Genomic DNA, 16219 nt, shown 5'->3' on the forward strand with positions numbered 1-16219 from the left:
GCACCTCTATGGACAGATGGAGCAGGTCAGGGTACCAAGCTTGCCTGGGTCAGTCTGGAGCAATGAGAATGCCCCGACGGCCCTCCTTTCTGATCTTGCGCAGGACTCTGGGCAAGAGCTAGAGGGTGAAACACGTAAGACAGACGAAGCTGGGACCAAACTTGAACCAGTGCGTCTGCCGCAAAAGCCTGAGGATCGTGGAGCCACGGTTTGACGGCTGAGAGAATCTGCCTCCCAGTTTTCCACGTCTGGGATGTGGGCTGCGGATATGGTGGACTAGGAGTCCTCCGTCCACTGAAGAATGCGTTGAACCTCCAACATTGCCAGGCGGCTGAGTGTCCCGCCCTGGAGGTTGAAGTAGGCAAACGCTGTCGTTATCTGACTGGACTCGAATGTGCCTGGCCGCCAACAGATGGTGAAAGGCTTAGAGAGCTGGAAACACAGCTCTGATTTCCAGCACATTGATCCAGAGGGCTGATTCGGACAGAGTCCAAGTGCCCTGCGCTCCATGGTGGAGATATACTGCTCCCCAGCTGGATAGACTAGCATCCTGGTGAGGATCACCCGGGACAGGGCCAGGAAGGAGCCTCTCTGAGACAGAGGGGCCGAAGCCACCACTGAAACGAGCCCCTGGTCTGTGGCGAAGCCACCACCCCGTGGAAGGAGGAAGTCCGCTTGTTCCAACAGCGGAAAATATCCAGCCGCAGAGGACGCAGATGGAACTGGGCAAGGGAATCGCTTCCATGGACGCCACCATCTGATCCAGCACCTGTATTAGGTGCCTGATGGAACGACGTCGACCGCCAGCGGAGGGACTGCTGTTTGACTAAGGGCAGCTTCACAAGTGCCGACAGAGTCTCGAATTGCGTCCCTGGGTATGTGAACTTCTGGGTCGAAGTCAGAGTGGACTTGGACAGAATGACAAGCCACCCGAATTGGTTAGAGTGGCGAGAGTGAGCGAGGCACTCCGCTAACAGTCTGCACTGGATGAAGCCCAGACTAGAAGGCCGTCCAGGACAAAAGGATCACTGCCAACTCCTAGAGATGCAGGACCGCAATCACAGCTGCCCCGACCTTGAGAATACTCGAGGGGCCGTGGCAAACCCCAAGGGAAGAGCCACGAATTGGACCACTCCGATTGCAAAACGTAGCCAACGCTGGTGTAAAACTGCGATTGGCACATGCAGATAGGCATCTCTGATGTCGATGGATGCTAGGGAATCTCCTTGGGTCATTGATTGATCGCAGAGACTCCATGCGAAAATGCCGCACCTGAACATGCTTGAGAAGCTTGAGATCCAGGTCGGAAGACACCGCCCTCTTCGGGGACTAGGAATAGATTTAAGCAGAAATCTCAGAACCGTTCCCAGTCGGGAACCGGTACAATTACTCCATTGGCCTGCAAGAAGGCCACGGCCTGTGAGAAGGCGGCGGCCTTGGAGCAGGGGGGAGTTGACAGAAAAAAACTGTTTGGCGGGCTGGATGGAATTCTATCCTGTAGACGTGTATCCCGCACCCACTGATCGGAGACGTGTTAAAACCATACGTCGCCAAAGAGGGAGAGCCTGCCACCGACCAAGGACGTTGCTGGCGTGGCCAGATAGCCAGGAGGAGGCTGACTTAGTGGCAGCATCTCCTGCGGTCTTCTGAGGACGCGGCTTCGTGCGCCATTTGGGTTTACGATCCTTGGCTGAGCTAGTGGACGAGGCCGAGGGCTTAGAGAACGATCAGATGGAGGAACGAAAAGAACGAAACCTCGACTGATTCCTGCCCTGGACAGTTTAGGTTTGTGGCCTGGAAGAACTCTTCCCGCCAAGAGCTTCCTTAATAATTTCATCCAGTTGTTCCCGAATAGTCTGGTCCCAGAAAAGGGAGCCCAGCAAGGAACTTCTTTAGAAGCATCTGCCTTCCACTTCCGAAGCCACAGGAGCCTGCGGATAGCGAGGAAATTAGCCGAGGCCACCGCAGTGCGGTGAGAGTCTCCAGCATGGCAGACATGGCATAGGATGAAAAGACTGAAGTCTGGAAGTTAAGGCAACCATTTCGGGCATAGAGTCCCTGTGAGGGAATGCATCTCCTCTAGAGAAGCAGAGATGGCTTTGAAAGCCCGCACTGCTGCAAAAAGTGGGGAGAACGAGGCCCCTGCCGCCTCCATACAGATTTGGCCAGAAGGACAACCTGGCGGACAGCAAAACCTTAAGTGAAGGAGCCATCAGCCACTGATACAACGGTCCGGGCTGAGAGTCTAAACACCGGAGGGACCACCTCTGGTGAATGAGCCCACTCCTTGACCACCTCTGGTGGAAGGGGAAAACTGTCATCAGAACCACGCTTTGGGAAGAGTTTGTCAGAGCAGACCCTGGGCTTGGTCACAGTGGCCTGAAAACTGGAGTGGTTAAGGAACACACTCCTTGTTCTCTTAGGCAAGGTAAACTGGTGCCTTTTTGCCAGAGAGGGTTGCTCCTCTGATACTGGCGGATTGAGGTCCAGTACAGAATTAATGTACAGTGGGATCCTTAGAGAGGTGCCGTCAGCCGCTGATACAACTAACCGGGCTGAAAGTCTAGACACCGGAGGGACCACCCTTGGTGAATGAGCCCACTCCTTGACCACCTCTGGTGGAAGGGGGAAACAGTCATCAGAACCACGCTTTGGGAGCGTCTGTCAGGACAGGCTCTGGGTTTGGTCACAGTGGGCTGAAAACTGGAGTGGTTAAGGAACACACTCCTTGTTCTCTTTAAGGTATACTGATGCCTTTCTGCCAGAGGGGGATGCTCCCCTGATACAGGCGGATTGAGGTCCAGTACAAATATAATGGACGCAATCAAATCATTAGCATCTGCATCACCTTCGGACAGATCAATGGTACATGAAGTAGCGTCCGAGCCCCTAGTAAAGACATCCTCCTCGTCCTGTGAGTCAGCTCGTGAATCAGAGCTGCGGGACGGGGAAGGACAGGGGGACCCTGCGTCTCCATTTTAGGAGGACGGGGTCTGAGACCAGATGAAGAGTCCTCTGTGAGCTTTGCTGAGCGAGCCGTAGCAGCAGAAGCGCCCTGAGAAGGGGGCTAATGCATGCTCAGCACCACCGGAGCCGGAGCAGCTGGAGGGACCACTGATGAGCCTCCAGGCTGAGGGACCACTGTGTTTATGTGCTCGGTACAGGCAGTACGAGTCTACATGCAGTGCATATTAAGAGCAGCCTTGCAGCCTTGCTCTGATGTGAGACATGCTGCAGAAGTGGGGGCTCTGTCCAGAATGACTCCCAGTAGAGTATATAAACAGAGAATATAAGCAGCTGCACAACCGGAGGTTGTGGCTTGCCAGACCGTTTAACATACATTTCTGTGCCCTCCAGTCCCCCAGCCCAGGCCCCCATTTGTCACAATGTGGTATCTCTGTGCCTATGCAGACATTGAGAACGCTGAGAAAATGGCGACCGGAGCGAGGAGAGGGGGCGGGGCCTACTCTGAGAGCGGGCAAATGAGGTATACAGGGGAGGGAATCTTTCCTCAGTGAGGAGTGTCCGTTCCCTGTGCTGAACGGCCGCTGGGCGTAGCCGCACTGTCCCTCTGCATGACTGACATGCAGGGGCAGTGAAACCGAAACTAGGCCTCGGGCGAAGCCGGGGCCTAGATTTAAACATGCGGCCAGCGTGCAGGCACCATCGGCGCGGTTCTCCAGTGAAAACTGGAGAACCGGCCGGAAATGTTAACACAGTCATATAACACACTCTCCCCAATATATAAAGTACAAGGGACCCCTGGAAAGACCACTTTCTGTGGTAAAAACGTCTCAGTACTTAGCTTGTGAGACGCAGGTGCCAGGTCCCTGGGAGGTGAGCGCTCCGTCCGGCAGGATCCTGAAAGGGCTGCGGATGGAGACCGGTCTCCTGCAAAGCAGTGAGAACCGTGATGGCTCCCACTTCAAGCCAGAGCCCCAGGGGATGGTGAAGGAGCGCGGTATGTGAAGGCTCCAGCCTTGTAAAATCAACCTTAACAGCACCGCCGACACAGTGGGGTGAGAAGGGACATGCCGGGAGTCCAGACTGGACCCGCTTTTCTTCCAAATCTTTGAAATCAAAAAAATCAAAAATCAGAGAATGCATGTGTGTGTGACCTCCTGAACACAAAGCATTGAAACTGGCTAGGACTGGCTACCAGGGGGTGTATATGCTAGGAGGGAGGAGCTACACGTTTGAGTGTAGTACTTTGTGTGTCCTCCGGAGGCAGAAGTTATACACCCATGGTCTGGGTCTCCCATAAGGAACGATGAAGAAAGTGTTTTATAATCCAAAAAATGCAGTGTGTAATTTTTTTAATCTTAGAGACCTTGTTGCCAAATGAAACCTGTATTCACCTTCAGCCATAGTGCTAATAATGGGCAAACATTTTTTATGCTCACTGGTGCCCCCATGACTGGAAGTGAACAGCTGCAGGGAGAATATAACTTAAGCATTGTGGAGGGTTAAAAAAACAAAAACCGGGAACAATCCCTTTAAAACAATCACGCTTTATATATATATTCTTTATTCACATTTAATGCGTTTTAAATTACCTGAAAAAGACTAAATGCAACAGAAATGATATTTATACAGAATGGTGAATGTGTGATAGAAGTAATTTATGAAAAAACAGATGCGTGACTACGTGTAATGGTCTTCTTGGCTATGGCAATGCTTTGTTCAGAGCACATCTATACGCTGAAAGTATTCCCCTCTCCATGATCCTATCCCAAAATGTAGTAGGTGTATTAATAATTAGCAAATACCTCCAATTAGAAATGTAGTATAGTTCTCCTGACATATAGCCATGTCTCTTACCTCATGTGCAGGGCATTGCAGCTTCAGTGTTCATGGTTATAGCCACTCATATAGCGACAGCTCGTTAGTTGCTTGTGGTTGTAACCATGGATACATAAGCTGCAATGCACTGCACATGAGGTAAGTGACATAGCTAATCAGGAGAACTATACTACATTTCTAATTGGAGGTATTTGCTAATAATATTACTCCTACTACATGTTGGGATAGAATCTTGGAGATGGAATTACCCTTTTAGCTACCGATGCCCCAATCTTTTGCTCACAAGCTTAACTCAACCTTAGGTTTTAGGAGGGAAGAACACCTTTTCTTCCAACAGAAAACAAATCTGTCCTGTAGACGTGAGATAAACCATGATGTGTATATAATAGTTATTCTTCACTGGTAAAGAGATTGCTTCAGGGGGCAGTAGTGCTCCACCCTCGTCTGTGTCCCAGGCCTGCTCTGGATCAGGTAAGGCTTCATAGTGGTCTGGTTGTGTTCCCAGCATCTTCTGGATTCACCGGTCCAAGGAGCGCTTCTGAGCGGCTTCGCAGCAGGCGTTGCGGAGGAGATTGATCACGGACCGCGGGTCCTCACTTTTCATAATGGCACTTCCAGAGACTATCATATTCGCACCTGCCTGTGAAATCACCATATTGTAAAGGAGTCAGACTTGTGATAAGCAACAGTGGTTTCAGGTTTAAGATATTCTATTCCAGAGGTATCCTTTATCTGAAAATAAACTGAGCTTTACCCCCCACAGCTCCAGCGCTGCCCCCTATATTTTTATGACATGGTTGCAGCGGTAACATGACTACAGCACATGACCACAGTAGCCAATCACTATCAAAAGAGAGTGGACAAGACTACTAAGTCAAGTGACTGGCTGCAGTGGTACTATTGCTATATGGCTATGTGCCCACGGAATAACGTACCCGTGGATTTTTCCGCAGGTTTCCCGCAGCTGCTCCCCGGAATCCGCAGCTTTCCATTGCTGCGGGAGTCAAGCATTTTTGTTGTGGTAAACCAGTGGGACAAGTGCGGACGTCCCGCCCTCTATCTCCATAGTGGAAAGGATAGACATCCGCAGATATTTCCGCATGAATAATTGACATGCAGTTATGTGCGGCTGCGGGAAATCCGCAGCATTTTCCGCAGCTGCACATGGCGCAGCATTAATACAGCACTCCCTAAATCCCATAAGATAACATGGGGAGTGTCTGTACTTGCGCAAACCTGCGGATTTATCTGGAAAATCCAGATAAATCCACGGGTTTTCCGCGGCAAAATCTGCAGGTACGTTGTCCATTGGGCACATAGCTGCAGTGATGCCTCCAATAGGCTATGTCAACACAGATGGGGAACTAAGGTTCATTTTGTATTATTTAAGATAAAAGATGCCCATGACAAAAAAAAAAATGAAAAACACCTCTCAGGTATCCTCTGAAATAACAACTAGTTGGAGGGAGTCTCCATCCAAATATCACCTTCTCGCACACACATGGGGACAGACAACTCCAACCTGCCATTATCTATTAGAGCCTCATAATAAATATAGTAACCAGAAGAATTGTATCTCCTTCCACTTCTCCAGAAAACATAATATACTCCAAAAAAGTACATGTAATCTAGCAATAAAAACCTCAACCCTTCAACATTGCAAGAAACAGCTAATTTAAGGGGGAAAATTACCTTATAACTCTCTAAACACAACTACTGAAAAGTATTTTTTTTTTCCAAAAAAAAAAAAAAAGAAAAGTTTGAATACCCTATACTTATTCAGTATCGCCAAATTTCTACTATCTCGTCTCGGGAAGGGAACACATAATGCCATTTCATTCTATTCCCCCACCATTCTTGTATCAGAAGACCCGACCTCTAGGTGTCCTGATCTCCGCTAACGGCCTCATAGGCACATACGAGGCAGGTAGCTCTGGTCAGGGTATACGGTGGTTGGGCCCAGTCTTCTGATCCAAGCACAGTCCATATGTATGTGTCAAATCACAAAGTACAGATTGTCCGTCACACTCAGATCCGGAGAGCCGCTGCCAGCCCGTGCATTGTGAGCCGTCATAGGCCAGAATTGTATGCGACACCAGCCTTATTCAAAAGAGGATTTCAACCTGTATTTCATTTAGAATTTGGAGCAGAATCTACTGCTATATTTGCTGCATTGATCCTTCCTCCCCCACCCCCCCCAAAAAAAAAAAAAAAAAAGAAGAAGTACAGGGCCACCCTATTGTTGCTTCCATACAGCAAGCATTTTTGTGGAATTACAAAATGAATGAATGCATGCACCCTTTAAACACTTTCTAATTCTTTAGTTCTTCTACTCAAGATTATTCATCAAGACAGAGCACTAAAGAATTTAAACTGTACACATATACACATTATATATAGCCTTTACCTCTGCACAACGGTGAATATTTTCTGGTCCAACACCACCATCGACCTCAATGTCCAGTGATGGAAATTGCGATCTTAACCACTGCACCTACAAGAATGGAATCAAGTAATGCGAAGAAACATCTATTAGGACTGTTTTATACTTCCGAAATTTCATGGTCTCACTGTAGGCTGTGATGTCCTGAGCACCTGAGAACCCTCCTTACCTGAACTCATCAGTCTTCTGGGTCAGGTTTCCAACCCCCAAAAATCTGATTGTGATGACCAATCCAAAGGGCTCATAATTTCGGTCTAAGTGCGATCCAACAAGACATCAGATTGCACTCAGACCAATATTATTCTATGAGGTCTTGCACAAGTCCAAAAAAACTGCAGCATGTCCAAGTTGCATCTGATTATCTAATCGCGCTCAGCCATGCAAGTCAATGGGTCCTTCAAAAATCAGGTCGATTTTCACAGACTGATAAGTAAAGAGACGGGGAACGAGACAGACAGACGGGGAGCGAGACAGACAGACGGGGAGCGAGACAGACAGACGGGGAGCGAGACAGACAGACGGGGAGCGAGACAGACAGACGGGGAACGAGACAGACAGACGGGGAACGAGACAGACAGACGGGGAACGAGACAGACAGACGGGGAACGAGACAGACAGACGGGGAACGAGACAGACAGTTACTATCCTGGGCAACGCCCGGGTACTACAGCTAGTATATATATAATTTCTATTTTTTTTTTTTTTTTAGCAAGGGAAGGAGGAATATATATACAAAAGATATGGATATGGAAGAGGCAGGTAGCAAGGAAATGAATGACCCTGATGTGGCTCTACTAAATAAACTATACCCTGCCTTTTCATGGAGATTAGCACCCTAAGAGTAATGAGATAATGCCCCCGGCTCCGCAACACATACACGCAACACATACACACCCACTCACGTTTCTCTCTTACTAATGCACAAGGGTTCCTCAGGGGTGAAGGCGGGCATACATATCTATTGCTGCCACGCATTTAAAGAGTATAACTGGTCATATGACATTTCTGTAATTAAAGACATATAGACCAGGCACTCCAGTAAGGTGAAAGAAGATAATGGTGATTTATTTGAAAGTATATAGCAATCCAAAGAGTGAAAACGTTTCGGTCTCAGCGTTCGTCAGTTCATGGACTGCTGGGAAAAAAAAAAGCGAAGGCTGACGCAGGTGTACACATGTGGTATCCACTGTAGTGAAGGAGGGCGCCCTCTTCACGGCTAGGGAGAACCTATCATTTGCTTTTTGTGCTGTAATCATGCTACCACAATGGGTGCATGTGTAGAAAGTACAGCAGCCCATGCTATTGAATCGTGCTGACAAGCACAGAAAAATCACAAGTTTTCTAGAGACAGAAATACTGCAACAGCTCATTTTTTACATAAATGAAGAGTTTCCTCTAATCAAACAGTATCCAGCTACTTTCTGCCTATACAGTAATGGGCAAAAATTCGGACACACTTGATCGTGCAATGGTTTTACTTGTGCGAATTAGAATGTGCACATTGTAAAGTCAGACTGAAGGCAGCAAAACCTTAAAGAGTGAAAACAAGGAGTAAAAAATATAAATAAAATGTATGAAAAAAACTACAATGTGTGTTTAACCTTCAATTCCTCAATGCACCACCCGTATAACTATGATGACAGCCTGGCATGTTCTAACATAGCCTCATCAGGCCATCACTTGAGGTGGCTTCTCATGAACAGTTATGCCTTGTCAAGAATTCATTTGTGGAATCACTGACCTCACAAAGTGTTTGCCACTACTGAGGACCACAAACATGAAGTGACTTGTTTGAGCCAAACAACATAAGGACTGGACATTAGATCAGTTGAAATCTGTACTCAGTTGATCCTAAAAATTCTCAATTTTGAGGCATCAAAAAAGCCATATCTTTGTGAGATACAGAAAAGATGAGCAGATGGTTTCTACATGTGTGGTGCCCACCATGAAGCATGGAAGGAGGTGGGATGGTGCTGTACTGGTGACACTGGTTGTAATCTATTCCAAATTAAAGTCGTACTTCCCCCGCATGGCCACCACAGCATTACCTAACAACATGCCATTCCATCTGGTTAGCACTTAGTGGGACCATTAGGCTATATTCAGACAGAGTATCTTAAGATGTAGCGTTTTTTCCGCGTTTTGCCAAATGCGTTTTTTTTAAGTTAAATCTATTGACTGGAAGGGCTCAAAAACACTGGAAAAACTCAAAAAGAATTGACATGCTACATCTTCAAAAACGCAACCAAGATGCAGCCAAAAAAAGATGCCCAGTGTAGACAGCAAAATAGACATCTCAGACTTCACTGGGAGAAGGAAATGCATGCATTTAGGTGCATCTTTGTAACCTCAATAACGGACCAAAAACGCACCAAAAGATGCAGTGTGTGAACATAGCCTTGTGATGTAGCTGAACAATGACCCAAAACATATCTCCACTATGTAACTGCTGTGTGACCAAGAAGGAGAGTTATGAAGAGATGCGTACTACATGGCCTCCACAATCACATGGCCTCCACAATCACATGGCCTCCACAATCACATGGCCTCCACAATCACATGGCCTCATCCCATCTGAGATGGTTTGGGATGAGATGAGCACAGAGAGAAGGCAAAGCATCTAACAAGTGCTCAGGATTTCAGGTAACTCCTTCCAGACTGTTGGCAAGACATTCCAGGTGACTGATAAAACAGATTGAGAATTTCAAGGGGTGTAAAAGCTGTCATCACAGTAAAAATTGGAGACTTATAATCTAAGGTTTCACAGACATTCTGGTTCATTTCACGTATTTCTTTATGTTTCCATGTGTGTGTTTCTTCATGGTTTTGCTGCCCTCAGTCTGAATCGACAATGTGCACATTTCAATAACAAGGAAAACCATGGCATGACCAGGTGTCTCCAAACTTTTGATCGGTACTGTACCTACATGACAAATATCTGATATAATCCATACAAAGTAATCGCCTACCTTTGGCATCATGTCCTCCATGAACGTCTGCCCTCCAAATCCAGGTTCCACAGTCATAACCAGAGCCATATCAATTTGATTCGCCCACGGTGCTAGATATTCCACTGTAGTGTTGGGTTTAATGCCCAGGCCTACCTACGGGAAAAAGGAGTGAGGTTAGGACCAATGTTCCCCTCCACGTCTTGTATTCACCCCGTCTCCCTCTCCCAACTTAGAAGAAAAAAAATCACTGGACCCTACCTGTAAGCCAATGTAAAATCTCTTATAGACGGTTCAGTACCCAACTTTAGCTCTAAGTGTTACCGTACAATAAAAGCTGCAGCTCCTCACAGCAATCACTGACACACCGAGATGTAATAACATACATTCACCACAATCCAATATCTGTCTGCTGGGAAAAAATGGAGGAGGACCGGCTTCCACTACAACAGGACGACTAAGAGTACATAGGACCCTGCCGGCACCTCATGTGTCTCTCACCTTCATGCCACTTTCTCGGATCTCTTTAATCAGGGCTCCAGGATTTTCGGAAGCTTCTAGATGGAATGTGTACTGGTTGGCACCAGCCGCGGCCATGGGTTTAACCCACTGTTCTGGTTTAGCAACCATCATGTGCATATCTGTAATGGGGGTGGAAAAAAAGAAAAAAAGTTAAAAATGTACAGAAGAAAAAAAAAAGTCTAAAAGTAGTGATGAGCGAACACTACCATGCTTTGGTGCTCGGTACTCATAATAATGAGCGAGTAGTTGAATGCTCGGATGGGCACCTCTGAAGAACCCCATTGACTTACATTATACTCCTGTATTCGAGACGCATCCATCTGCTCGACATGAGTGCCAAGCACCCGAGCATGGTAGTGCTCGCTCATCATTGTGAGCGCCGAGCACCCGAGCATGTTAGTGCTCGCTCATCATTATGAGTGCAGAGCACCCGAGCATGGTAGCGCTCGCTCATCATTACGAGTGCAGAGCACCCGAGCATGGTAGTGCTCACTCATCATTACGAGTGCCGAGCACCCGAACATGGTAGTGCTCACTCATCATTACGAGTGCTGAGCACCAGAGCATGGTAGTGCTCACTCATCATTACAAGTGCCGAGCACCCGAGCATGGTAGTGCTCACTCATCATTACGAGTGCCCAGCACCAGAGCATGGTAGTGCTCACTCATCACTAGTCATCATTAATGGTTATGATCCCAAGCATTACCAAAAAAAGGGTCATTTCCCAGTTGCTTTCGGAGGCATTCCACCACAGGGTGTCCAAATGTGATATTAGGAACAAAATGCCTGCAACGAGAGGAAAAACATACGTCAGACACAAACAACAAGAGGAAAACACCGGGGAAAAAAAGCACAGAGCAGGGCAGACCGGGGGCGCTCTGCAGCAATGTGCGGATCCTAGTTTGTGGCCAGATAGTAAGGACAGAATAGTCAACAGTGGAAAAAAAATCTGCAAATTGTAATGTAACGCCATTTAGAAGAATAACCTCAGTGCTGACCATCTACAATACAAAGAAACCAGTCATAGCACACACTGTCCGCTGCTCTACAGCCATGGCTGCAGGAAATATGCCTCTATATATGTATGGTCTGCTCCAGGCATTATTACAGGAAACATGGCGTACATGGCATGGATTTCAATCAAGACAAAGTCTCTGTTCTTCTACCATTATAGATAAATGCACAGCTCTGTATAAATGCACAATATAGACAACACAACACAAACGCCATGATATCAGGGCACAGAGAAAGGAAAGTAATAATAGTAAGGTAATGCGCCTTTCCTCAGGACTATTACTGTCTCTATGGTGCTGCACACCATCCCACCCACGGCAATGTCTGATGAAGGTCTGAGCTATAGACTGAAACGTTACTGAACTGGCGGTTTAAATTTGGATTGCAATTACTAAAGAAATCAAGCTTTTTACTTCAATCACAAAGGGAGGGCCAGACTCATTTTTTACATATTGTCCCTACATCATGCCGCTCTCAGATTAAATAGCAAAAACCTGCTGACGGATTCCCTTTAAGAAATGACATCACAAGCACTGAAGATCCCGGGCCGTGCACAAGCCCCAAGCTTCCGGCCGTATCTGTATCGCCATCAGCATTATGCAAACATTTGGATACCGTGGTACCCGCGAGCATCGGATACAGGGGCGTGATGACTTCACTGCACTGTGCCCCCGGCTCTGGGGCCAGGAGAGGACTGGTCACTGGAGACACACAGGGGTGTAAACATTTTATGTTGTGCGGGGGACAGCACTTTTTGGAGCATCAATACTTTCTGTTATGCTTTACTTTCTAAGGCGGCACCATTATTAGCATGTAAGGGGGGGGCACAATACTTTCTGTTATGCTTTACTTTCTAAGGCAGCACCATTATTAGCATGTAAGGGGGGGGGCACAATACTTTCTGTTATGCTTTACTTTCTAAGGCGGCACCATTATTAGCATGTAAGGGGGGGGGCACAATACTTTCTGTTATGCTTTACTTTCTAAGGCGGCGCCATTATTAGCATGTAAGGGGGGGGCACAATACTTTCTGTTATGCTTTACTTTCTAAGGCAGCACCATTATTAGCATGTAAGGGGGGGGGGGCACAATACTTTCTGTTATGCTTTACTTTCTAAGGCGGCACCATTATTAGCATGTAAGGGGGGGGGCACAATACTTTCTGTTATGCTTTACTTTCTAAGGCGGCACCATTATTAGCATGTAAGGGGGGGGGGCACAATACTTTCTGTTATGCTTTACTTTCTAAGGCGGCACCATTATTAGCATGTAAGGGGGGGGCACAATACTTTCTGTTATGCTTTACTTTCTAAGGCAGCACCATTATTAGCATGTAAGGGGGGGGGGCACAATACTTTCTGTTATGCTTTACTTTCTAAGGCGGCGCCATTATTAGCATGTAAGGGGGGGGGGGCACAATACTTTCTGTTATGCTTTACTTTCTAAGGCAGCACCATTATTAGCATGTAAGGGGGGGGGGGGGGCACAATACTTTCTGTTATGCTTTACTTTCTAAGGCGGCACCATTATTAGCATGTAAGGGGGGGGGCACAATACTTTCTGTTATGCTTTACTTTCTAAGGCGGCACCATTATTAGCATGTAAGGGGGGGGCACAATACTTTCTGTTATGCTTTACTTTCTAAGGCGGCACCATTATTAGCATGTAAGGGGGGGGCACAATACTTTCTGTTATGCTTTACTTTCTAAGGCGGCACCATTATTAGCATGTAAGGGGGGGGGGGGCACAATACTTTCTGTTATGCTTTACTTTCTAAGGCGGCACCATTATTAGCATGTAAGGGGGGGGGCACAATACTTTCTGTTATGCTTTACTTTCTAAGGCGGCACCATTATTAGCATGTAAGGGGGGGGCCACAATACTTTCTGTTATGCTTTACTGTCTAAGGTGGCACCATTATTAGCATGTAAGGGGGGGGGCACAATACTTTCTGTTATGCTTTACTTTCTAAGGCGGCACCATTATTAGCATGTAAGGGGGGGGCCACAATACTTTCTGTTATGCTTTACTGTCTAAGGTGGCACCATTATTAGCATGTAAGGGGGGGGGGCACAATACTTTCTGTTATGCTTTACTTTCTAAGGCGGCACCATTATTAGCATGTAAGGGGGGGGCCACAATACTTTCTGTTATGCTTTACTGTCTAAGGTGGCACCATTATTAGCATGTAAGGGGGGGGGGCACAATACTTTCTGTTATGCTTTACTTTCTAAGGCGGCACCATTATTAGCATGTAAGGGGGGGGGGGCACAATACTTGTCTTGCCCCCAGACACTGCTCCTTCACCATCATTTCCCTCCATCAAGAAGAAGCCACAGACACCTTCAGTTAGAATAAGAGGGTGCTCAGCACATGCAGAGAGTGAGGGAGGCACAACAGGTTATGAGTCCTTTGGGTGCTGCCCTCTGGTGGTCTCCACAGTCTATTACCCAATCCCAATGTGACCCCTTACTCTGGTCCCCAGTCACGTGACAAGCCTCGTTCTGGGGTGAATAGTGACCTGGGTGGAGCCGCCTGCAGGTGGCGCTGGAGAGCACACACCACAGACCGCACCATCAGGCCATCTTAGGGCACCACGTGACGCACAGGATTTACCCACAATCTGCAGACATTGCACTCAGACCTGGTGGGGGCTCTGCATTTTCACCCCACTATATAATCTGTATGAACTACTGCACAATGAGCGATATCTGCATATGTCGCACAGGTTGTCTCCGACCACAGATCTTGTCGGTCGCACTTACTACAAGTACCACTTCCGCCACATTCCCCGCTCACCCGTCCATCACATCCAGGTGCAGGTAGTCGGCCCCGCATTGCAGCATGCGCTCACACTCCGCGGCCAGACGGGACAGGTCGCTGTTCAGAATGGACGGACCGATCTTACATCCAGACGACATGATGACAATGTGGCTACTACCGCAAGAACGGCCCCACGTGCTCCCCTGCGGCCGCAACAGGTTGTGGGAGCTGTAGTTCTACAGCTCTGTGTCGTGTGCTCGGAGCGCCTGTTTGAGAACTACATTTCCCATGATGCCTCATGCTGTACGTCATGGACACGGATTGTAGCGCACATGAAAAGTACATTCATAAAGCGGAATGAATGGGAATGTGTCCTGGGAGATGAGCAGCCCTGAGCAGTGAGAGAGCCACGTGACGAGGCGTAGAGGAGCTCCTCATGTGTTTACTGGGGTCAGCAGCTCACACACTGGTATCAGAGACACCAGTATCGTCCTCACAGCGGGCACCATGATCAGCCAATACCGGACCCCATGAGATGAGACTAGTGATCAGCGAGCACTACCATGCCCGGGCGCTCGTACCCAGCAGTGGGGCGCAACTCGAGCACCGAGTATACTGGAAGTCAATGGGGAAGATTTACCGGAAAAATGCCCGAGTTCCCTATTGACTTCAATTATACTCGGTACCGACTCACGCCCGTCCGATAGTCCAACTGCTGGTTACAAGTACCGAGCACCCGAGCATGGCAGTGCTGGCTCATCATTACCGAGCACCCGAGCATGGCAGTGCTGGCTCATCATTACCGAGCACCCGAGCATGGCAGTGCTGGCTCATCATTACCGAGCACCCGAGCATGGCAGTGCTGGCTCATCATTACCGAGCACCCGAGCATGGCAGTGCTGGCTCATCATTACTGAGCACCCGAGCATGGCAGTGCTGGCTCATCATTACCGAGCACCCGAGCATGGCAGTGCTGGCTCATCATTACCGAGCACCCGAGCATGGCAGTGCTGGCTCATCATTACCGAGCACCCGAGCATGGCAGTGCTGGCTCATCATTACCGAGCACCCGAGCATGGCAGTGCTGGCTCATCATTACTGAGCACCCGAGCATGGCAGTGCTGGCTCATCATTACCGAGCACCCGAGCATGGCAGTGCTGGCTCATCATTACCGAGCACCCGAGCATGGCAGTGCTGGCTCATCATTACCGAGCACCTGAGCATGGCAGTGCTGGCTCATCATTACCGAGCACCCGAGCATGGCAGTGCTGGCTCATCATTACCGAGCACCTGAGCATGGCAGTGCCCGCTCATCATTACCGAGCACCTGAGCATGGCAGTGCCCGCTCATCATTACCGAGCACCCGAGCATGGCAGTGCTGGCTCATCATTACCGAGCACCCGAGCATGGCAGTGCTGGCTCATCATTACCGAGCACCCGAGCATGGCAGTGCTGGCTCATCATTACCGAGCACCACAGCATGGCAGTGCTGGCTCATCATTACCGAGCACCTGAGCATGGCAGTGCTGGCTCATCATTACCGAGCACCTGAGCATGGCAGTGCTGGCTCATCATTACTGAGCACCTGAGCATGGCAGTGCCCGCTCATCATTACCGAGCACCTGAGCATGGCAGTGCCCGCTCATCATTACCGAGCACCCGAGCATGGCAGTGCTGGCTCATCATTACTGAGCACCCGAGCATGGCAGTGCTGGCTCATCAT

The 16219-nt window shown here is 48.3% G+C and overlaps 1 protein-coding gene across 1 annotated transcript; it reads right to left on the bottom strand.

The window, feature by feature from the left end:
- Positions 1 to 4498: 4498 nt before the first annotated feature.
- RPE (ribulose-5-phosphate-3-epimerase) lies at positions 4499 to 14693 on the bottom strand. The gene is made up of 6 exons (XM_075318955.1): positions 14531 to 14693; positions 11424 to 11503; positions 10696 to 10835; positions 10216 to 10350; positions 7211 to 7297; positions 4499 to 5443 (listed from the first exon to the last, which is right to left on the bottom strand). Exons 1-6 carry the CDS (start codon positions 14650 to 14652, stop codon positions 5321 to 5323), a joined length of 687 nt encoding a protein of 228 aa, XP_075175070.1. The 5' UTR covers positions 14653 to 14693; the 3' UTR covers positions 4499 to 5320.
- Between the last annotated feature and the right edge of the window lie 1526 nt (positions 14694 to 16219).

This window comes from Anomaloglossus baeobatrachus, chromosome 7 (assembly GCF_048569485.1).
Source record: "Anomaloglossus baeobatrachus isolate aAnoBae1 chromosome 7, aAnoBae1.hap1, whole genome shotgun sequence".
Taxonomy (NCBI): Eukaryota; Metazoa; Chordata; class Amphibia; order Anura; family Aromobatidae; genus Anomaloglossus; species Anomaloglossus baeobatrachus.